Source organism: Mytilus galloprovincialis, chromosome 6, assembly GCF_965363235.1.
Source record: "Mytilus galloprovincialis chromosome 6, xbMytGall1.hap1.1, whole genome shotgun sequence".
In the NCBI taxonomy this organism is placed as follows: domain Eukaryota; kingdom Metazoa; phylum Mollusca; class Bivalvia; order Mytilida; family Mytilidae; genus Mytilus; species Mytilus galloprovincialis.
Genome location: NC_134843.1, coordinates 65,384,386 through 65,405,662, shown reverse-complemented (window position 1 = coordinate 65,405,662; position 21,277 = coordinate 65,384,386). Strand labels below are relative to the sequence as shown.

At 32.8% G+C, this 21,277-nt stretch overlaps 1 protein-coding gene across 2 annotated transcripts in view; it reads left to right on the top strand.

Moving 5' to 3' along the window:
• Positions 1-21,277, top strand: part of LOC143080127 (uncharacterized) — a 96,394-nt gene that overhangs the window by 45,432 nt on the left and 29,685 nt on the right. The window contains exons 36-56 of one of the 2 annotated variants that reach the window (XM_076255824.1): positions 1,528-1,748; positions 2,398-2,585; positions 3,806-3,998; positions 4,519-4,636; positions 5,507-5,739; positions 6,412-6,526; positions 7,177-7,328; positions 7,362-7,529; positions 7,968-8,082; positions 9,184-9,398; positions 10,077-10,191; positions 10,731-10,930; positions 12,346-12,460; positions 12,973-13,136; positions 14,200-14,314; positions 14,732-14,931; positions 15,962-16,076; positions 16,491-16,645; positions 17,546-17,660; positions 19,980-20,266; positions 20,908-21,019. In XM_076255824.1, the coding sequence (XP_076111939.1) occupies positions 1,528-1,748; positions 2,398-2,585; positions 3,806-3,998; positions 4,519-4,636; positions 5,507-5,739; positions 6,412-6,526; positions 7,177-7,328; positions 7,362-7,529; positions 7,968-8,082; positions 9,184-9,398; positions 10,077-10,191; positions 10,731-10,930; positions 12,346-12,460; positions 12,973-13,136; positions 14,200-14,314; positions 14,732-14,931; positions 15,962-16,076; positions 16,491-16,645; positions 17,546-17,660; positions 19,980-20,266; positions 20,908-21,019 (3,411 nt within the window). Of the gene's footprint in view, positions 1-1,527; positions 1,749-2,397; positions 2,586-3,805; positions 3,999-4,518; positions 4,637-5,506; positions 5,740-6,411; positions 6,527-7,176; positions 7,530-7,967; positions 8,083-9,183; positions 9,399-10,076; positions 10,192-10,730; positions 10,931-12,345; positions 12,461-12,972; positions 13,137-14,199; positions 14,315-14,731; positions 14,932-15,961; positions 16,077-16,490; positions 16,646-17,545; positions 17,661-19,979; positions 20,267-20,907; positions 21,020-21,277 lie in introns of both variants that reach the window. The other variant, XM_076255823.1, reaches the window with a different exon arrangement.

Genomic DNA, 21,277 nt, shown 5'->3' with positions numbered 1-21,277 from the left:
AATTTATCAATGTAATATATGCTCAGATATCCAAGTCACAAAACAAAGTTACACCTGACCAAAAAAATGCATAACTTTTGCAAGGTGCAGGAATTTAACATCTGTTCTAAAAATATAAATGATGTCATTAGTAGAGACTTATTTAAAATTTTGGTTATCTCCCATTGTCCAGAATTTTAGTTAATTAACTACAAACAATGCTTTATTTACAATGCAATATTGAATTTTACTTCCCAATTATAAATTAACGGAATCTTTACCTTTCAGTGCTAACAAGCACTTTGATTATAACTGTGTGTTTCCTCCTTTTTGTATGTTGACAATTTCATAAGCTAGATGTATTATGAAAGAGAACTTCAATACTGTTGTGTTCATTGTTTGAGATTGTACATGTTTTTCCTCATTGAAGTATTTAAATTTTAATTATGATAATTATTTTAAATAATTTTATGACAATAAGGAATAAATAACTGATTAAATTAAACCAATGCGTCAGATGGGTAGAGGATATTTGAGGGTTAATTTTAAATATAATAATCCTGTGGATTCATTAATATTCGTTGGGTACCTATGTTCATTGATTTCATTGGAACTGGTTAACCATGAATTTAAATTATCAACAAGCTGTAAATTTTCTATAAGCTTTGTATACAGAGATTGGAAAAACCATGACATCAAATATCCACAAAAATGCAATTCTTCGTCAATACACAAAAAAATCGATACCCACAAAAATAAATACATGCACAGTATTAGACAACTTATCATTGACAAAGTACTTCATTTAGTCTAAGTTAATGATTCTCATGTATGTACCATAGATTATCACAAGAAATTTACCCTTTTATTCCTGTATGTACCTAGAAATAAGTGAAAATAAATTTTCTAAAAAATGATACATTGTATTAGTATCCATTAGTTATCACTCCTGAAATGAACTGCATGATATACTTTGTATGTGTCATTTTGAATCTTAGTTTATTTGCATGATGGACTTTGTCTATTTGTCTGTCTGTCCGTCTGTTCGTTCCAATGAATATTTTTCACAGCATTAATCTCAGGAACAACATTATGAGGATTTCTGAAATTTGGTTCAGGGTTTATATAAATCAGCAATACTGTGTGATGTGTTTTCAGATTCATCACTCAACAACTCCTTGTTTACCGAATCCTCACATTATTTGACACATGACATCCAAGTTGAAATTTTTTCTTCACATTTTTCTCAGCAACTGCATTACAAGGGTTTCTGAAATTTGGTTTCAGTGTTTATAAAAGTCAGCTATGCTGTGTGATGCGTTTTCAGATTCATCACTTAATAAATTCCTGTTTACTGACCAATGTTTGGGTGATGCTATCATCAGTAAATGGTAGCTCACACTTTCACTTGTTTTCAATATGTAGATATGGCAATTAACCTGCAAAATATCATTCCTATGTTTTACTTTTTCTACCCTATATTAGTACAATTAGTCAAAATATCCCAGTAGGTTAATATATTGTATGGATTTCTTTTATTGCTTTCAGATGTCAAGACTACTCTAACTTTCCCAGACCATCTTACTGTAATTTGGTCGCTGATCCACGTAATCCTTGTTGTAAAGTAGTACAGTGTAATCCAACAGCTCAGCCAAGCATGTCACCCAGACCAGGAACAACAATGCCAACAGTATCTCCTGGGGTCAACCCATCACAATCACCAACACCAAACCCACCACTCTTTTCACCTACCCCATCCCCACAGCAAAGTAAGTATTATATTTACATATTTGTCTGAAAAGGTTACATGCCCTTGTTTATTTGCAAGAGTTTTCTTTCTTCTGAGAAGGTAGCTTAATAAAAAAAAAAAAAAAAAAAACACCAAACCAACTTCTTCACAATACTCATCTCCATATTTAAGTTTTCAAGAGAAAGAGTTATTTGCCCTTGTTTATTCCAAAGAGTTGTCTCCCCTACTAGCAGATAGTCTCTATGGAAACAACCTATTCTTTTCACATACTCTGTCTCTCCAACAAAGTGACTATATGTACATGTATTCCCAAAAGAGTTACTTTTCATTTTTTATTAAAAAAATTTATTCTTGTGAGTTTCTAGCTCCAAAAAGAAAATATTGTACTTTTATATAGACTGAATATTTTTCTATACAGTCAGTGTGAAATAATAAGATAATTGAAAATGACTCAGAAAGATTGCTTTTGTAAAGTTAACAAAATGCTTCTTTATTAAGAAAACAAAAAAAAACCCAAAGACTGTCAAATTAAATAATTAATGAAAGAAAATGATATATTTTTTTGTCTTAATAATCATGATAATGCAATATTTGAATACAAAGATTTGAAAGGAAATATATCTCAACATTCTTAAAAAAAAAATAATGCATTAGTTTTGAATTTGCAGATATATGTGTATACAAGGGTGTGCCATACACACAAGGACAACAATGGTACGATGGCTGTGACAAAGTGTGTATTTGTGAGAATGGCATGACAGGTTATATACGATGTCGTCAGAGATGTACAACTTACGATACTATTGCTGCAGGATGTACAATGGTACCAGATCCTAAAGATCCAGTCTGTTGTCAGGTATGACATACTACAGAAGCTTAGCTCACATTTAAAGGAAAAGAAGGGATATGATGTATTAAAATTAAAATTCATGTGGGACATATAATCCCTACATGCACTTGAAAAAGGATGAAATATTGGAACAGTTCTCTTATTGTTGTTCTATATTATGATCACATGGGAGTCTATTAAGTATTTGTGATGTGGGACATCTTACATTTTAAAACAACTCTGCATAGAATCAAAATAGAATTGTTTTGTTACAATTCATTGTTTATCTGAAATGTGTAAAAAGTTTGCTTTTAAAAATTATTTTTATGCCCCACCTATGATAGTAGAGGGGAATTATGTTTTCTGGTCTGTGGGTCCTTCGTTCGTCCCTCAGTTCGTTCGTCTGTTGGTCCGTCCGTTCGTCCCGCTTCAGGTAAAAGTTTTTGGTCAAGGTAGTTTTTGATGAAGTTGACGTCCAATCCACTTGAAACTTAGTACACATGTTCCCTATGATATGATCTTTCTAATTTCAATGCCAAATTAGAGTTTTAACCCCAATTTCACGGTCCACTAAACATAGAAATGATATTGCGAGTGAGGCATCCATGTACTTGGGACACATTCTTGTTTTATCAGATTTAGCATAAATTATAAATGTTATACTACTAAATGGGCAGCTACTTCAATTCTTTTGTGGTAGGGTTAAACAGCTGAGGTTTCCAATCCCTGCCCTTGTCATATACTTTTTATAACAAATATGTATACCCTGTCAAAAGATATACATATAGCTATCTTGATTGATTTATTTCGTGGAAAGAAAAATAGATTTGACAAATATCTGATGCATTTATGATTGAGGTTTTAAAATGGCATTTGTGACATTTGATTGGGTCATATACTTTGGATTTAATTGACAACAACCTGTGTTATATTTTTTATTAATATCTCGACCTTATCATATACTAGGAAACTGGAAATAGTGAACTTTTCAAGTGGCGCATCATTACCACACACCATTAGACTAGAGGCAAAAGATACCAAAGGGACATCCAAAGTTGAAAACAAACTGATAACACCAACAGTATATAAAACACATGTGCCCCCCCCCCCCCCCCTAGAGGTGATATCATATCTTCACCTTTGGAAAGTTAATATAAATCAAATGAGTCATCCACTTTAAAGAAACAGTGTATTTGATGGATTTTTGTATATCATTTTATTTAATTTTTACTTTTTTTTTGCTTTAGATCCCTTCATGCATACCTCAGGTCCAAACAGTTGGACCCTCTGGATCACCAATATATTTCACTGGACCAACAGGTAAAGTGACAGGCTTTGGTACTGTTACTCCACAACCAACAACAAGGAGACCAACACCAGGAACTGGACCAACTGTGTCACCACCATTAAATCCTATTCCTACTACTAAACCAAAGCCAAGTAAGTAGAAAATTCATTGATTGGTTGTTGATGTTTTGAAAAGTCCCAGCAGCCTCCAAAAGAATGTTCCATAGCAATAAATATGAAAAGGTGATGAATAAAATTTTGTTATGTCTGCGTCAAAAGTCCTGAAAAGAAAGATAGTTATTCTACATTCCATCTGTCGTCTGCGTAGTCAACATTACTGTTCAGTCTTTGGTTAGAACTTTCAAACTAAATGATTTTGCCAAACCTGGCAATTTTATAAAACTCTTATAGAAACTGTGTTACTTTTTTGCAGTTTACATAAAGATGCAGTCAAAGATTTAAGTTTTTTCAGCTATCAATAAGTTTGTCAAATCCTTAATTTTAAGAAAATTTTACAAAATATTTTTTATGATAAAAATAGTAATATTTATTATGTATTTTACTGATACAATGACTTAACGTTTTTTTTGTTTGCAGTTCAACTTCAGTTTCACTTACAAACAAGCAAATATATAATTTATGAATGAAGTACAGAATCCCATATATATTTCAGATCTATATTGTGTATACAATGGTGTTCAGTACAAGACAGGACAACAATGGCAAGATGGCTGTAAATATAACTGTGTATGTGAAAATGGAATGACTGGTTTTTACTCTTGCAAAGAAAGGTATGTATACAGAGTGAAAATTAATTAGGAAATAAGCATTGGAATCATATTTTCAAAGACATTCATGCTTAACCTGTAAACTGTCTTTTTCAACTAGTGGTGTCAATATGAATATTATCTAAGAAATTCTTTTAAAGAAAGGACCATTTAAGAAATTAGAATTTAATCCAAGTAGTCACTTATTTGTTTTCAACTTTGGATGTCCCTTTGGTATCTTTTGCCTCTAGTCTAACGGTGTGTGGTAAGGATGCGCCACTTAAAAAGTTCACTATTTCCAGTTTCCTGGTATATGATAAGGTTGAGAAATTAATAATCTGACATAAAAAATATGGAGATGTGGTATGATTGCAAATGAGACAACTATCCACCAGAGTTATATATTAGGCATTAGTATGAAATTATTGGCCATCATAGCAAATTATAAATTTTATAATTATAAAGATTTACCCGGCTACCCGCAATGTTACACCATTAATGATAAATAAAAATGACTATGTCAACTGTGTTATTAAAGCTTCTAATGGTCACACTTAACTGATTTCCAGTAGAGCAATTTTGGACATCTGTCTCTTATCATATTGAAGTTTTGACCCTAATTTTAATAAACATGGATATGTGATAGTGTAGATGGGCATTGTGTTCTGTGAACAGCATTTTCTCGTTTGGATATGAAAGAAGAGTACAATGCTCTGTGAAGCATTGAATTAAGCCTTTATAGCAATCCTAAAATCTCAGCCATATTCTATACATATAAAGGTGATTTTAAGAGTGAGTTTTTGTGTTTTTACCGGAAATGTACACACTTATTGAGCTTTTTGTCACCAATGCCTATTTTTTCGTATTTGAAATTGGTCATAATTTTTGTTTCAGATGTCCATCTTTCCCAGCTGCTTTACCACCAACCTGTTCCCTGACACAAGATCCTAGTGATTTCTGTTGTAAAACTGTTGTGTGTGGCCAGAAGACGTCACCATCTGTACCCTTCGTCCCACCAACCTTAGTACCAACATACAATCCATTAGAACCAAAGACAACACCTCAACCATATACAACAAAATATCCTGGACAAAAAATAACCTTTACACCTGCACCAACACCACCAGGTAAATACTAAATGTTAATCTGTAAGTCTCTTGGCAAATATTTTCAATTTCAAAAAAGCCTTGATTGCTGCATGAGTGGTGTAAGTAGTAACTACTGTAATCACTAGCCAGTCAACACTGAGGTTATGAGTTTGAACCCTGCTGGTGATAGTGCACTTGACTCCAATCTTAATTGACTAGTATTATCAGTTTTCCTATCGAAAGTCAGTGGTTTTCTCCAGGAACTCCAGCTTCCTACACCAATTCAAACTGGTTGCCACAAAATAGCCCCAAAACAGTGCTTAAAAGTGGCGTTAAAACACAGCAAATCAAAATCAAATCAATTTCAAAGATTTTACAAAATTTTTGCATAACCATGTCCAAACTATTTTTTCAATTCCTCTGTGTTGACACGTTGCAGTCATACACTGTGGATTCATTTATTTTTTTGTGGATATCAAATTTCATTGATTGAGGAAAATTTGGACTTCAGTGAACTTTTAAAGTTGTGACTATCCTTCATTCACCAATTTACAAAAAATGGTATCCCATGAATATTAATGAATTCACCGTAATGCTCTGGTGATCATTGTGATTAAGATAGAGTTATCATCCTTTTTAACTCTCACATGAAAATATTGGAGACATTTTTCATGTATCTATAACAAACTTTACTGACAATTTAATTTTCAGCTTTCTGTGTCTACTACGGTGTTCCATACAAACAGGGACAGACCTGGGACCAAGGTTGTGAGAAGAGATGTCGATGTGATGATGCGACTAACAATTATTACACATGTTTTGACAGGTACTTGATATATTAGAAAAGCTTTTTTTGTTTTAAGAAATATTACATCTTTTAAGGGATACAGTATTTTTTTTTAAAAGTCAACAAATTGTTATGAGGAAATGAGAAAATAAAGCACCTAACTAACATGGATCAAAATTCTAAAAGTTTCATATGATTTTGTAGTTTCATTTTAATAGTTAAATTTATGTAGAATTACATGTTTTTTTTAAATGCACAGTAGAAAACTCAGATGATAAGACTTGTTTAACAAAAGTGTTGGATGTGTTCCCTTTCAGTGATAAGGTTTTTAAAATACAATATGAAATCACAGAAATGTGTAAAAAAACAAATTTGGATTAAGGACCTATAGTATTGTTTTAACAACTTTATTTTTGATAGTAATTTTTCAATAAATGTTACCAGTTAGAAATCTTTAATGCCTGTAAACATTTAATGTGATAAGAATGATATTAACTATGATGTTCAATGAAACTAATGTCAGTTGTTTAAAGAATGCAAGTCAAATTTGTTTTTGAGATTTGTGTCTAATGAATAATAATGCAATACCCTAAAATGAACAATTCTTAGAATTTTGTCTTGGACAAGGACTTGATACTGGAATAGAATGTATAATCCCCCCTTTGTATACATTATTTGACAATTTTCAGATGTCCAACTTTCCCCAACCTTTCCCAAGGCTGTTCTAAAACAACTGATCCAAACGATGTCTGCTGTCAGATTCCAGTCTGCCCAACTGCTGCACCAACACCACAACCAACTCCTTATACAGGAGCTCCAACTCTGGCTCCTAGCCCAACACCTTACCATGGTCCTCCCACACCTGAACCAACACCCTACCATGGTCCCCCAACACCACAACCAACTCCATATACAGGAACACCAACTTTGTCACCAAACCCAACAACTTCAAGATACCCAGTACCAACATTACCAGGCGGTGTCATCCAAGGTGGTAGACCAACACCAAATCCATACAGCCAATATACACCAGCACCATCTAGTGAGTATATAAATATAGATTCTATCACTACATCGAGTGTAATAAGATATTTATCCACTCAAGACTGTTGTATTTTCAAATTTAAAACGTGAGGCTTGCCAAGCGATCTGTGAAAACCAGGACTAATGAAAGTATTCACAGTTTATACCTTTGACTAAAAAAATCATGGTTTTATGTTTTTTGTGGACTGATATATCATGGTTTCATGTTTTTTTGTTGCCTGATATATCATGGTTTCATGTTTTTTGTGGACTGATATATCATGGTTTCATGCTTCTGTGGACTTAAAAATATTATGGTTTCATGTTTTTGTTTGTACTTTCAAATTATGGTTTTAATATGTTTTTGTGGACTTATACATATTATAATGGTTACATGTTTTTGTGTTGAACCTAACGGATGAGTGTGTAATTGTATATGTAAATTATTTTTTTGCAGAATACTGTGAATACAAAGGAGTGCGGTATTCCACTGGCCAGAAATGGAGAGATGGTTGTGATTACAACTGTGTTTGTGTTGATGGAATGTCTGGTGTTTACCAATGTACTCAAAGGTAATGACTTATGTTTACCATTGCACTCAAAGGTAATGACTAATGTTTTCCAATGTACTCAAAGGTAATGACTCATGTTTACCATTGTACTCAAAGGTAATGACTCATGTTTACCAATGTACTCAAAGATAATGACTAATGTTTATCAGTGTACTCAAAGGTAATGACTAATGTTTTCCAATGTACTCAAAGGTAATGACTAATGTTTTCCAATGTACTCAAAGGTAATGACTAATGTTTATCACTTACTCAAAGGTAATGACTCATGTTTACCAATGTACTCAAAGGTAATGTCTAATGTTTAACAGTGTACTCAAAGATAATGACTAATGTTTATCACTTACTCAAAGGTAATGACTAATGTTTATTTTTTACTCAAAGGTAATGACTCATGTTTACCAATGTACTCAAAGGTAATGTCTAATGTTTAACAGTGTACTCAAAGGTATTGCTGATAAATGTTATGTTTAAGTTGTGGTTGACTTGCAGCAGAATTATTGATGAACTGTGAGTTCTGAAATTATTTGAGGTTATTTTTAAATGCAAATAATGTGACTCCTTGAGAATTCCGATAATAAGAACTCATATTCTGATATTTTGTCTATATATCTGTATGTATGTGTTCCTAAATTTGCAATGAGTCTTAACTGTAGAAGTCTTTGATATAACCTTTGTTCTCAAGTGGAACCCCAAAATGAACCCCTAACCCTGAACCCCCAGTACATTTTGGACACAAGGAAGTATTTTAACAATAGATATAGGAAGATGTGGTATGACTGTCAATGAAACAACTCTCCATCCAAGTCAAAATTTATAAAAGTAAACCATTATAGGTAAAGGTACAGTCTTCAACACAGAGCCTTGGCTCACACCAAACAGCAAGCTACAAAGGGTCCCAAAAAGTTATTAGTGTAAAACCATTCAAACAGGAAAACCAACTGTCTAATCTATATAAAAAAAACAAGAAACAAAGAACACTTATGAACCACATAAAAAAACAACAACTAATGAACTACTGAATATCAATTGGAATGGCTAAACTCAATGAAAATACGTAGTAACACAATTGAAAATACACTGAACGACCATTTATACTTTCAGATGTCCAAAATTCCCACAACTACCAGCTGGCTGCAGCATGGTAACTGACCAGAACGATCCATGTTGTCAGGTACCAGATTGTCCAAGAACACCTGCGCCAATTTATGTTCCAACGACTGGTGTCAACTCTGGTCCTACACCAACAGGGGGAGTAACTCCAACACCAGGAGTAAATCCAACACCACAGACTAATCCATTCCTGCCAAATCCTAAAGGTATGATATATCATACATAACTACCAAATATACTGAGTAAAAAAGTTTACTAAAAAACATTTTAATCACTAAAAATTTCAAAAGTTGTGAAAGCACCTTTTTGAACATATTTGGTGGGGTAATCATTACTTTTTATGGTTTATGTTTAGAAGTAAAGTCTATTTTGAAGATTTTTAAAAGTAATTATGTTTTGCTTAACTTTTTTTACTCAGTATATATTATAAAAGATCAGTGTTTTGTACACACAAAAGAAAGGCACTGGCTAACTACAGTTGGTCATATCTTAATGATACAACTTTCCTACAAACTACCCGAAATTGAAATGGCAATTTTTGAATTTTGTTAAAAAATTCCTATCATTTTACAAAATGTCCAGTTATATTTAGTCATTTCATATAATGCCTGTCAATGTTAGACAATTTGTTAATTTCCTGAAAATTCAGTCCTTTTACAAAATGCCTAAATCGATAAAATGTCTGTAACACAAATGTCTGTAACACATACAAACGTTTGCAAAACAACAAATTAAATTTTCCATGAAAATACCATTTTCCCCCCATCACAAAAGGTGGTACTTCCCAAAAATTAGTTATTCCCAGGTAAATACAGCACATCTCTTCTTATTTGTGTCTTATAGCATTGTCATGTTTGAAATTTTCCTTTTTATAACTTTTGTAGAAGTGTGTGTATACAAGGGTAAAACATACACACAAGGACAAGCATGGTATGATGGCTGTGACATGAAATGTGTGTGTGTCAATCAAAAAACAGGTGCATACAGTTGCTCTCAAAGGTAGGTATTTTTTCATAAAAACTAATGGCTTGCTGTAAATTTCTTAAGGCTTTAACTAGGAGAAATAATTCTTAAAATTTTTAACGATTCTGGAATAGTCAGTTCATTGTGCTTTTTAGCATTTGATCCTCAGCAGGCTTAACCTCTTCTTCCTCTATTTAGCCAGTAAGACTAGGTGTAATAATAAGTTCATCAGGCTTTTTAGCATTCATTCCTGACCCAAAATTTTTTGTATTTTCTTTTTCTTAAAGTATATGAAAGTTCATTTATAGACAACTATAGCGAAATCCTATATTTAAAAAAAAAATTGATTTATACCTGCCAGCCCCCTTAAGTATTGTTTAAAGAGTTATGCTCCTTTGAAATAAAATATATGGAAAATTACAAATTGTTAGTACTTTCAAGCCTACATTTCTTTTAAAATATTTACCAAAAAGTTTTAAAGAACGAAATAAAAACCTAAAAGTTGACAGATAAATATAATCAAAGCAGGGGACATTGGAAATCTGTATTTTTCAATTTTGTCTTTTTATCTTCAGATGTCCACAGTATGATCAGAATCCTAACTGCATTCTAATTCCTGATCCCTCAGATCCACAGTGCTGTAAAAAACCACAATGTCCATCCCAGAACACAAAGCCACCTGTAATTGTTGGAACAAATCCACCTGTGTACATTACATTTGGCCCAGGTGGTTCATTTACAGGGGGAACCAGACCAACAGCCACACCTCCCCCTAGTAAGTAATGAGCAAATAGTTAAATGTTGGTTTACAGGTTGAACCAGACTAACAGCCGCACCTCCCCCTAGTAAGTAATGAGCAAATAGTTAAATGTTGGTTTACAGGTGGAACCAGACCAACAGCCGCACCTCCCCCTAGTAAGTAATGAGCAAATAGTTAAATGTTGGTTTACAGGTGGAACCAGACCAACAGCCACACCTCCCCCTAGTAAGTAATGAGCAAATAGTTAAATGTTGGTTTACAGGTGGAACCAGACCAACAGCCACACCTCCCCCTAGTAAGTAATGAGCAAATAGTTAAATGTTGGTTTACAGGTGGAACCAGACCAACAGCCGCACCTCCCCCTAGTAAGTAATGAGCAAATAGTTAAATGTTGGTTTACAGGTGGAACCAGACCAACAGCAACACCTCCCCCTAGTAAGTAATGAGCAAATAGTTAAATGTTGGTTTACAGGTTGAACCAGACCAACAGCCACACCTCCCCCTAGTAAGTAATGAGCAAATAGTTAAATGTTGGTTTACAGGTGGAACCAGACCAACAGCAACACCTCCCCCTAGTAAGTAATGAGCAAATAGTTAAATGTTGGTTTACAGGTGGAACCAGACCAACAGCCACACCTCCCCCTAGTAAGTATCAGGAAATAGTTAAAAGTTCGTTTTCAGGTGGAACCAGACCAACAGCCACACCTACTCTTGGTAAGTAATGAGCAAATAGTTAAATGTTCATTTTCAGGTGGAACCAGACCAACAGCCACACCTCCTCCTAGTAAGTAATAAGCAAATTGCAGTGTGAACTCATGTTATCCTCTAGTTTGGCCATTTCACCAAATAGTTACATGCAATATGAACTTGGGTTATCTTTTAGTTTGACAATTTAACCAAAGAGTTGCATGCAATTTGAACTTATTTGGGTTATCCTTTAGTTTGATCAACTCAAGTTATCTTTAGTTTGATCAATTTACCTCAAACTGGGTAGTTTGATGCAATTTCAACTCAAGTTATCCTTTAGTTTAATCATTTTACTAAAATGTTATATTCAATTTGTACTGAAGTATTCCTTGAGTTTGGTCATTTACACAAGTTCTGAGTTTTCGGCCATGCATTAAAAGACCAGTAAATTTTTCACTTCACACAAGATGATTCTGTCAAAAATCACTTCTACTGGTTTTGAGTTAATCACAATCTTGAATATTTTTTTTACAGTTTTGAAAAATTCTAGAACATATTGAATAGTTTTGATTGATTGCTTGTTGTTTGTCTAATGTACAATTTAAAAGGTAGAACTACTTTTTTTTTTTTGCTTTTTGCAAAAGTAAAATTTTCTTCCAATCTGGACATTTTATGTTAAAAGATACTCCCAAAGTGTAATTCTAAATTTACCTCATTGTTAAATGTTATGGTATGCTTTGTAGAAGTGTGTATTTACAATGGTAAATCATACACACAAGGACAACGATGGCAGGATGGGTGTAAATACACTTGTGAATGTGTAAATGCAGATATGGGAATGCATAAATGTATTCAAAGGTATGTGAAATAATTTATTTAATTTTTGCTTTTATAAAATCCTATTCTATTAATTCAGAAATAGATGCAGAGATTGTACTGGGGAAAATTTTATACAGAATATAAACAACATTTTTAATAAAAAAATTGGGATGATTCCATCTGTGGAAAATACAAATTTCTCTATCTTGCATCTTGCATTACATATCAAATTATGTGTATATAAAATAGATGTGGTTACATGATTGCCAATGAGATATTTCTCCACAAGATACCAAACTATAGGTCACTGTACTGCCTTCAACAATGAGCAAAGCCAATAGTTCATAGTCAGCTATAAAAGGCCCCGAAATGACAATGTAAAACAATTTATACCAGAAAACTAATGACCTAATTCATGTACAATATAACAAACGAAAAACAAATATGTAATACAGCAATATATGCATATTTATAGAGCTTTAAACAATAAGTGTTTTAACAACTTCTACTAAGTCATACTAAGACAAACTATATTCTATTTCATTTTCTAGATGTGCTGATATGAGCAAGATCCCACCAACCTGTACTCTGAAGTACAATCCACAGGACCCATGTTGTCCACTACCAAACTGCCCTCAGATATATGTAACACCCATACCTGGAACCAACAGAACTATCCAACCACCAACATTTAATCCTAACATGCCACAGCCTAGTAAGTACCAAATATCTGATGACTAACTAGATATAGGAAGATGTGGTATGAGTGCCAATGAGACAACTCTCCATCCAAGTCACAATTTATAAAAGTAAACCATTATAGGTCTTCAACACAAAGCCTTGGCTCACACCGAACGACAAGCTATAAAACGCCCCAAAAATTACTAGTGTAAAACCATTCAAATAGGAAAACCAACGGTCTTATCGATATAAAAAAATGAGAAACACTTATGAACCACATCAACAAACGACAACTACTGAACATTAGATTCCTGACTTAGGTCAGGTGCAAACAATTGCAGCGGGTTTAAACGTTTTAATGGTACCAAACCTTTACCTCTATATATCTTACATGCCACAACCTAGTAACTTTACATTAATCCTAATATGTCAAATATAGTAAGTTCCAATAACCTAGCCATCAACAATTATTTAAAACATGCTGAGCTAGTTTCTTTTAACAATCAAAAGACTAACCACCAGTCATATATCATGCCACAACCATGTAAGTAACAATATATGATACAACACAAGTAACAACAAACAAGTAATACCTAACCATCTGCCAATTGTTTATCCTAACATACCTGAACTCATCAGTTCTAAAACTCAAACCACTTAACATCACTTCTTGCATGCTATGTACAAATATTTCCATCATCAATTTTTGATTCTAACTATAACTTGACTCAACATTTAGTACAACCATCAACCTTGAATCACCCAAAATAGTCTCAAGAATATGCCATTAGGCATAGGCCTTGAATGTTCAAAAACAGTATATTATAAATTGAAATGGAACATCTAATTGCCAATTCTTAGGCAGTGCAATTCCTCATTGATAGACGAGTATTATCATATCTGCAGTTATTCTTCCATGAATATGTCAGTAAAACTACCAAAATCCTAACTGCAAGAAAATTGGTTCAAGTTGTTTAAATCATGTGAACAAATTTTGACAACTCAAACATGGTTCTCTGCATAAATGATTCAAAAATGTATTTCATGGATGTATATGGAAGGAAACAATAATTTTTTATTTTTACAATTCTTTTCAGAATATTGTGTATATAATGGTATACCATACACACAAGGACAAACTTTCAATGTCGGTTGTGAAAAGAAATGTCGCTGTGATGATGCTTCTATGGGTCTAATAAACTGTGATGACAGGTAAGTTACCCTTATTCTTAGCGGATTTATACTTTCCCCAACATATTGATTATTTTTTTATAATCAAAATGTGGCTCTTTTCATCTCAGTTTATCATTGGTCAAAATTCAATTATGACGTCAAATTTTCCCGTTTTTCTATAATTTCACATTGAAAGAACACACGTTTTTGTAGAAAATTGAAAAAGAAAGACAGAGTTAGCCAACAGATTGTCTAAAAATCAATAGAGAAACAGATTTCACCACCAAGTCTTATGCAATACAATATTTATCCACTTTTGACAGTTAAATTGATATTCAAAATGCTCAGCTAGCCTCATGTTTTATATTAAAAAAAAAAATAACTGTCTCCTCAAAATTATTCTCCACATACAGATAGCTTACACTACATGCTGTTTTTTTTTTATTTCTGTTGTAGATGCCCTACTTATCCAGCACTACAAGATGGTTGTCAGCTTTTGACAGATCCAAATGACCAGTGTTGCCAGGCTCCATTATGTGTTGGCAAAAACCCCAATAATCCATACCAAGTTATAACAGCTCCTAAGGGATCATTTACTGGAGGCAATAAACCACCAGTAGGACCAAATGGTCAAGTTCCACAGACATCAAATGGAAGTAAGGAAGAAGTTTATTTTCTACTATTTGATATTGGGCTTTTTGTATCCATCTCTAAACTCTTCCCCCCCCCCCCCCCCCAAAAAAAAAAAAGAAAGAAGAAAAAACACAGCAACAAAAAAAAACATTAAAAAGTAAAAGAAAACATTAGCTTGTATTATTTTACTGTAATTTTATCAAATAAAATATTATCAAAGCAAACAGTTTTACTGTGTGATTGCCATGTGTTTTTTTTAAATTCTACATTAGCTAGATATAGGGGAAGGGTTAAAATCTCACAAAACATGTTAAACCCCGCCGCATTATTGCGCCTGTCCAAAGTCAGAAGCCTCTGGCCTTTGTTAGTCTTGTATGATTTTTTTTAAATTTTAGTTCATTTGTATGTTTTGCAGTTTAGTGTGACGTCCATTTTCACTCAACTAGTAAACATTTTTGTTTAGGGGCCAGCTGAAGGTTGCCTCGGGTACGGGATTTTATCCCAGTGCAGAAGACCCATTGGTGACCTTGGGCTGTTTTCTTCTCTTTGGTCAGGTTGTTGCCTTTTTGACACATTCCCAATTTCCATTGATGAATGAATAAATGTATAACACCAATACAAAAGCAGTTAATGTTTATTTTGTTTGACATTTGGAACCTTACCTACATGTCTATTCACCATTGCAAAATCTATGAGACAATGGGTAATTTCATTGTGAAAAAAGATGACCTCATTGGTCATATATTTCAGTAATTACAATTTCAATGTTTATATTAATTCATAACACTGGTTGCAATGAAAAACTGACTTCTCAGTAATTAAAAACCGATAATTTCACATGTGAAATAAATCGTATAATTATCTGATGATGATATCACACAACAATGGGTTTTTCAAGACATTGCTGATTACTTTCCATTGAAATGAATAGAGAATGTGTAGGAAAAGATACAGTTCCTTGCAGTTTTAACTTTATTTCAAGTAAAGAAAGTCCATGGTCAGTGTAAAAGTAGAGGAATGTTTATTTTGTTATCTTTCACATTTTTTTTACAGAGGCATGTGTCTACAACGGACAGTCATATAGACAAGGACAAAAATGGAAAGACAGCTGTTTATTTGAATGTGAATGTTTTGATGAATCAACTGGACGTTACAGATGTACTGAAGTGTGAGTAGTTTGAATTGCATTCATGGCATATTTACTTTTTTTCCCTCTTTGAAAATTCTTTAAAAAAAAAAATACAATTTTTTTTTCTAATAATGCTACAGGAATCATGGATTACAGACTACTTAGGCAAAATCAAAGATCAATATCATACAACTTTAAAAGGATATTGAGAGTTTGTTTCTAATGCCAAAAAATTGACAAAACTTGACCAAAAGAAAAAGATGAACAAACAAATATTATTAAAAAAAAAAGTACATGTAAAGCTAAAGATTGAGCAAATCTATCCCAATATCTCACAAGGTGTTAAAACTACTGATATCACAGCTTGAAATAGTGTCTTACATGAGAACCTCATGCAAACATATGTCCTTAAAAGTGTTTTATTTATAAATAAGCCTGTTTTCTTCTTTTCAGATGTCCAAAATTCCCACAAGTTCCTTCTTACTGTACCCTTGTACAAGATCCCAAAAACACTTGCTGCCAGACAGTTTACTGTCCAGTACAACCAACTCCAGGTCCAGGTCAACAACCACCAAGTCCAGGAACATATCTTACCCCTAAACCAACATGTAAGTTTTACAAAATAATGAATAGTAAGTAGTCTTTGTAATAAATAGTTAGGATTGCTGTTTCTACCTTTTATGCCAAGCCTACAATTGTAGAGGCCTATTTTGTTTTCAATTCTGTTTGTGCTTGTATCCCTCCATCCATCAGTTTTGTATAAAATTTAATTATGGTTTAAAGTAGGTTAAAGTTTACATCAACTTTTACCCAGTTCAACATGAAGTGAACTGTTAAATGTAAATGTTAAATTAGAAATTTGCCCCAGATTTTGTTGTTCACGCAATATGGAAATGAACACATATTATTGTGTTATTTTGATTTACATATTCTTCATACAAACTGCCTAAATGTTGTATATTTCAAATCAGTTTTATTTTTAAAATGTTTTCTAAAATGAAGGGAGATAAATTCATTAGCATTGGAAACAATCAAAAAGTTTCTATCCAAAACAGTAGAACCCTATAGTTTTTTCAACTGCAAATACCTTTAACACACCACTTTTACTTTTTTTTTTATTAAATAAGATTTCAATCAGATAAAGCAAAAAACGTGCATATTGACAAAAATTATATTATTTTTTAAATAATTTTATTGATTTAGCCCCATTCATTAAAAAAAAAAAAAATTAATATGAAAATGTTAATGTTAAACAAGGGAAAGAAAAATGAAAACTGTAAATTAAAAAATTATTAACATTTTTGAGGAATGGACTAAAATGCATGAATATTTATTGTGATTTCAGGAAAATCTGTATACAGATATATAGATATATGTATTAGTTATCATAATGCAAGTGCTAATTATTGCGATACTCAACCAGTGGCATTATTCGCTTTAAAAGAAAACTCACAATAATTTCTTAATTAACAGTATGTCAAAATTCAGAAACAAATTTGATATTTCAGCAATGTGTGTATACAATGGCGTAGCATACAGACAGGGACAACAGTGGTATGATGGATGTGATTTGGTCTGCAGATGTGAAGATGCAATGAAAGGATTCTATCGTTGTCAGCAAAGGTATAGTCTATTCACTGTTATTACAGCTTACATGAAGCAGTTTTTTTGCAGGGGAAAAATCTTTTGCTGTGGGAAATACAAATGATTGAATGAATAAACACATGAATGAATACTGTACACCATCTTATATTCGTGCACACTTTTGTTTCACGTTAAGTTCTTTCTAGCCAACCTCACAGCGATTTATTGTCGCTATCTTATTATTTTCTTGATATATTTATACATATTCAGGTTATTTTCTACTCAAAATTCGCAAGAAATAAATCTCTCAAGAAAATTAGTTTTGTTTACAGTAGGCCTCAATATATTTACTCGCCAAATATTATTCAGGTATCACATGACCTGATGTGATAGAACAGATATGTGTTGGATGTGTTTTAGTTTGGCTGTATAGGGAACACATTGGTTTTTTATGAAATTGCTCAGCAGATGAGACCAATGGATGAAAGATTTTCATGTTTTAGTCCATGTTGGCAGCAAGTAGAGAACAATGTTCATACTCAATTCCAAGAAGTTAAATATTTATTGCCAGAGTGTTTATCCATGATGATTAAAAATAATAAGATGTCAACGAATACTTGAGTACCTGAGTATTGCTTGTTATGCCAACTAAAATTAATTAGTAGATTTTCATCCAAATTTTTGAAAAAAATGGGGCGGTTGGGAGGATTTTATTTTTTATTTTTTATTTCTTATGAAACCCTTTTGTGACGTGTTCTTCGAATATGCAAGTGTAATAATGAGCTTATATCATGTATATACATGTATAAGGTATCGTAAATAATATTTCAAATCTTAACATGAATAAAAATCTCTGATTGACAACCACTGTTCTACATGTAATTGCTGCTTTAGAAACCTAAACAGCAAAAACATAAAAGAAGAATGCTCTCTTCAGTTGGACTACCTTCACCAAATTGATGTGTCTTTCTAAGCAGCTATTTTCTTGTCTCCATAAAATGAAACAAATATGCAACTAAAGAATTACGAGTACAGAATAAAATGAAAACAAAAGGGTTGGTGCTTTTATGATTCTTCTTATAGATGCAAATATAATTAACATGTGAAACATGAACTTAACCAAAAAGTAGTTGTTTAATGGCTCTATTGAGGGTATTGGGACAGAAGGTGATTGCTGTTTGTCAACAAAAAAATACCCATGGGTAAATGAAATTGCAAAACCATCTCAGGATATTCTCATAAAAAGCCAGTCAAAAACAAGATCTACTCATCAATTAACATTCAGACAGCTCCAATGCAATAAAGACGGTTTCATAAAGAGTTTTAAATTCTCATAAAAAGCCAAACAATCAAAGATTAGAATAAATTACCACCTGAAATTTCAAACAAAACTTCTACAGACAACTTTAAGGATGAACTTACCCATGAAAACCTTTTCCCACTTTAACTAAATGTACCCTTTTTTTTTTCTTAATTTTTAGAAAACAAATGTAAAAATTAAAAGTTCAATAAAAATTTGTAGGTTTAAAAATAAAGAAAAATTGAAATCAAATTTAAAAAGCAACCCCATGCGCCAGAATGTAATCTTCAAAATGTTGATGGTTTTCTGTAACTAAAAAAGAAGAAGAAATCTAAGTTTATGTTTGCCGACTTTTTGAACTCAAAATACTGTCAGAAATCTAACAAGTTCGTGCTTGCGTCATTTTGTTTATAGTTATGTTTTTGTACCAATGTGTTCCACGATTCTTGCTCTTTGGGTATAATTCACAGTCAAAAATTCCTGCCACAAAGTCATTTAATCAATAAAAAAAATCAACGGTTTTCTAATCACAGAAATTTGTGTCATGCCGCGATTTGCCATCTTGGACACAACGTATTACTTGTAACCCAATTATTACATGCACTTCTCGAAATCAATCTCTATTCTCGCTAGACGATTTTGTCATCATAGAGCTGCAGAATCTTTTTTTAATTACTCGAGAAAATACGAAAACCGAAATTTGAAACAGGAAGTTTGGAAGGAAACATAATTTTTGACAGCTACCGGAAACGGAGATGAACAAAATCCGGAAGTCGTAATTTTTTAAAAATAAAAAAAATCAGGGCGGGACGATTTCAGAGGGGCGGGCGGGGATGAAAATCTATCAATTAATTTTAATTGGCCTTAGTATATAGTATCGAATACCAAAATAATACTCAATTAACATTGCTCCTTTCTCTCCAAAAAATAGATTTTTCTCGAAAATCTTGAAGAATTAAATAAAATCACTTAATAAACTGTATGTTTGCACGAAATATATAGTAAATGTAATAATTGAGGAATTTTAGTATGTCTTAACATAAATTCCTTGATTTTAGATGTAACAGTTACAGCAATACACCTTCATATTGTACTCTGGTGCCTGATCCAAAGGACCCTCAATGTTGTACAGTTCCACAATGTCAACTGATACCAGATAATGCCACACCTACTCCTGGAATCTTCACTCCCCCAGTACCAGTCTTTGGATCCTTTACTGGCAGTGCTCCAAACCCAACACCTCAACCCACTCCTTCTCCAACAATGAGGTTACCTAATGGAGAGATTGTCACAGTTACTCCTCAAACAGGACTGCCAACACAACCTGCACCTACTCCTCAACCAGGTAAATACAGTTATTGGACAGAAGTGAGTTGCCACTCAAAAAATGTCCTATTATTTCAACTAAAATCAATATTTTAAAAAAATAAATATTGCCAAGTAACTACATGACTGTTTAATATTAAATTTTCTCAGTTATGACAAGCTCTCATAGACGAGACCACCTAAGAAGTAAAGTGATTTTTTTTCATACCCTTTCTTTATCACCTTTGATATAAATCTTACTGTAATCATTATCAAGAAAGATTTTTCATTTAAATGTGTGAAATTTGTTCTTATATTGTAAAAGAGTGATGTCAACATTGATTGATTGATTGATTGGTATTTAACGCCAATTTCAACACTGTTGGCTATTTCCTAGCCATCAATTTTTACTGGTGGAGGAAGCCAGAGTAAGGGTGGGAACTTGACATTCAGCAGGAAAAGTGACAATCTTGTCAATTAAGATTGGAGTCTAGATATAACTCACAACCGCAGTGTTGACAGGCTGGTGATACAGTAGTTGACTATTTAGACCACTCTGCCATCAAAGTCCATATTGTCAACATAAAGACAACCATAAAAACCACACACACAAATAATGCCATGCAAAAGTGTTACAATACTGAAGATAAGTAAGGTTTATACAATCATGTTCTTTTTCAGGTTGTTTCTATAAAAATAAATCCTACAAACAGGGACAGAGTTGGGATGATGGCTGCCAATACAGATGTCAATGTGTTAATGAGATGATTGGACAATACAAATGTACTGAAAGGTGAAGACTTTGGTTTCTTTTCGAAACCGCCCCCCTCTTCCCCCTTCCCCCCCCAAAAAAAATCAAAACAAATAAAAAAATCAAAACCTTTTATCTGACAAACAAAGTAGGCCATTTTTCAAAGAGAACTTTTGGGAAAATTTCATTGTCGGATTTTAGCCATGTCCTTTTTGTTGCTCTCTAATCTTAAATTAATTAAAGTGTTACCTCTTTTGTAAGACTTGTTGATGAACAGTTAGCTGTCATATTCAGTATCAT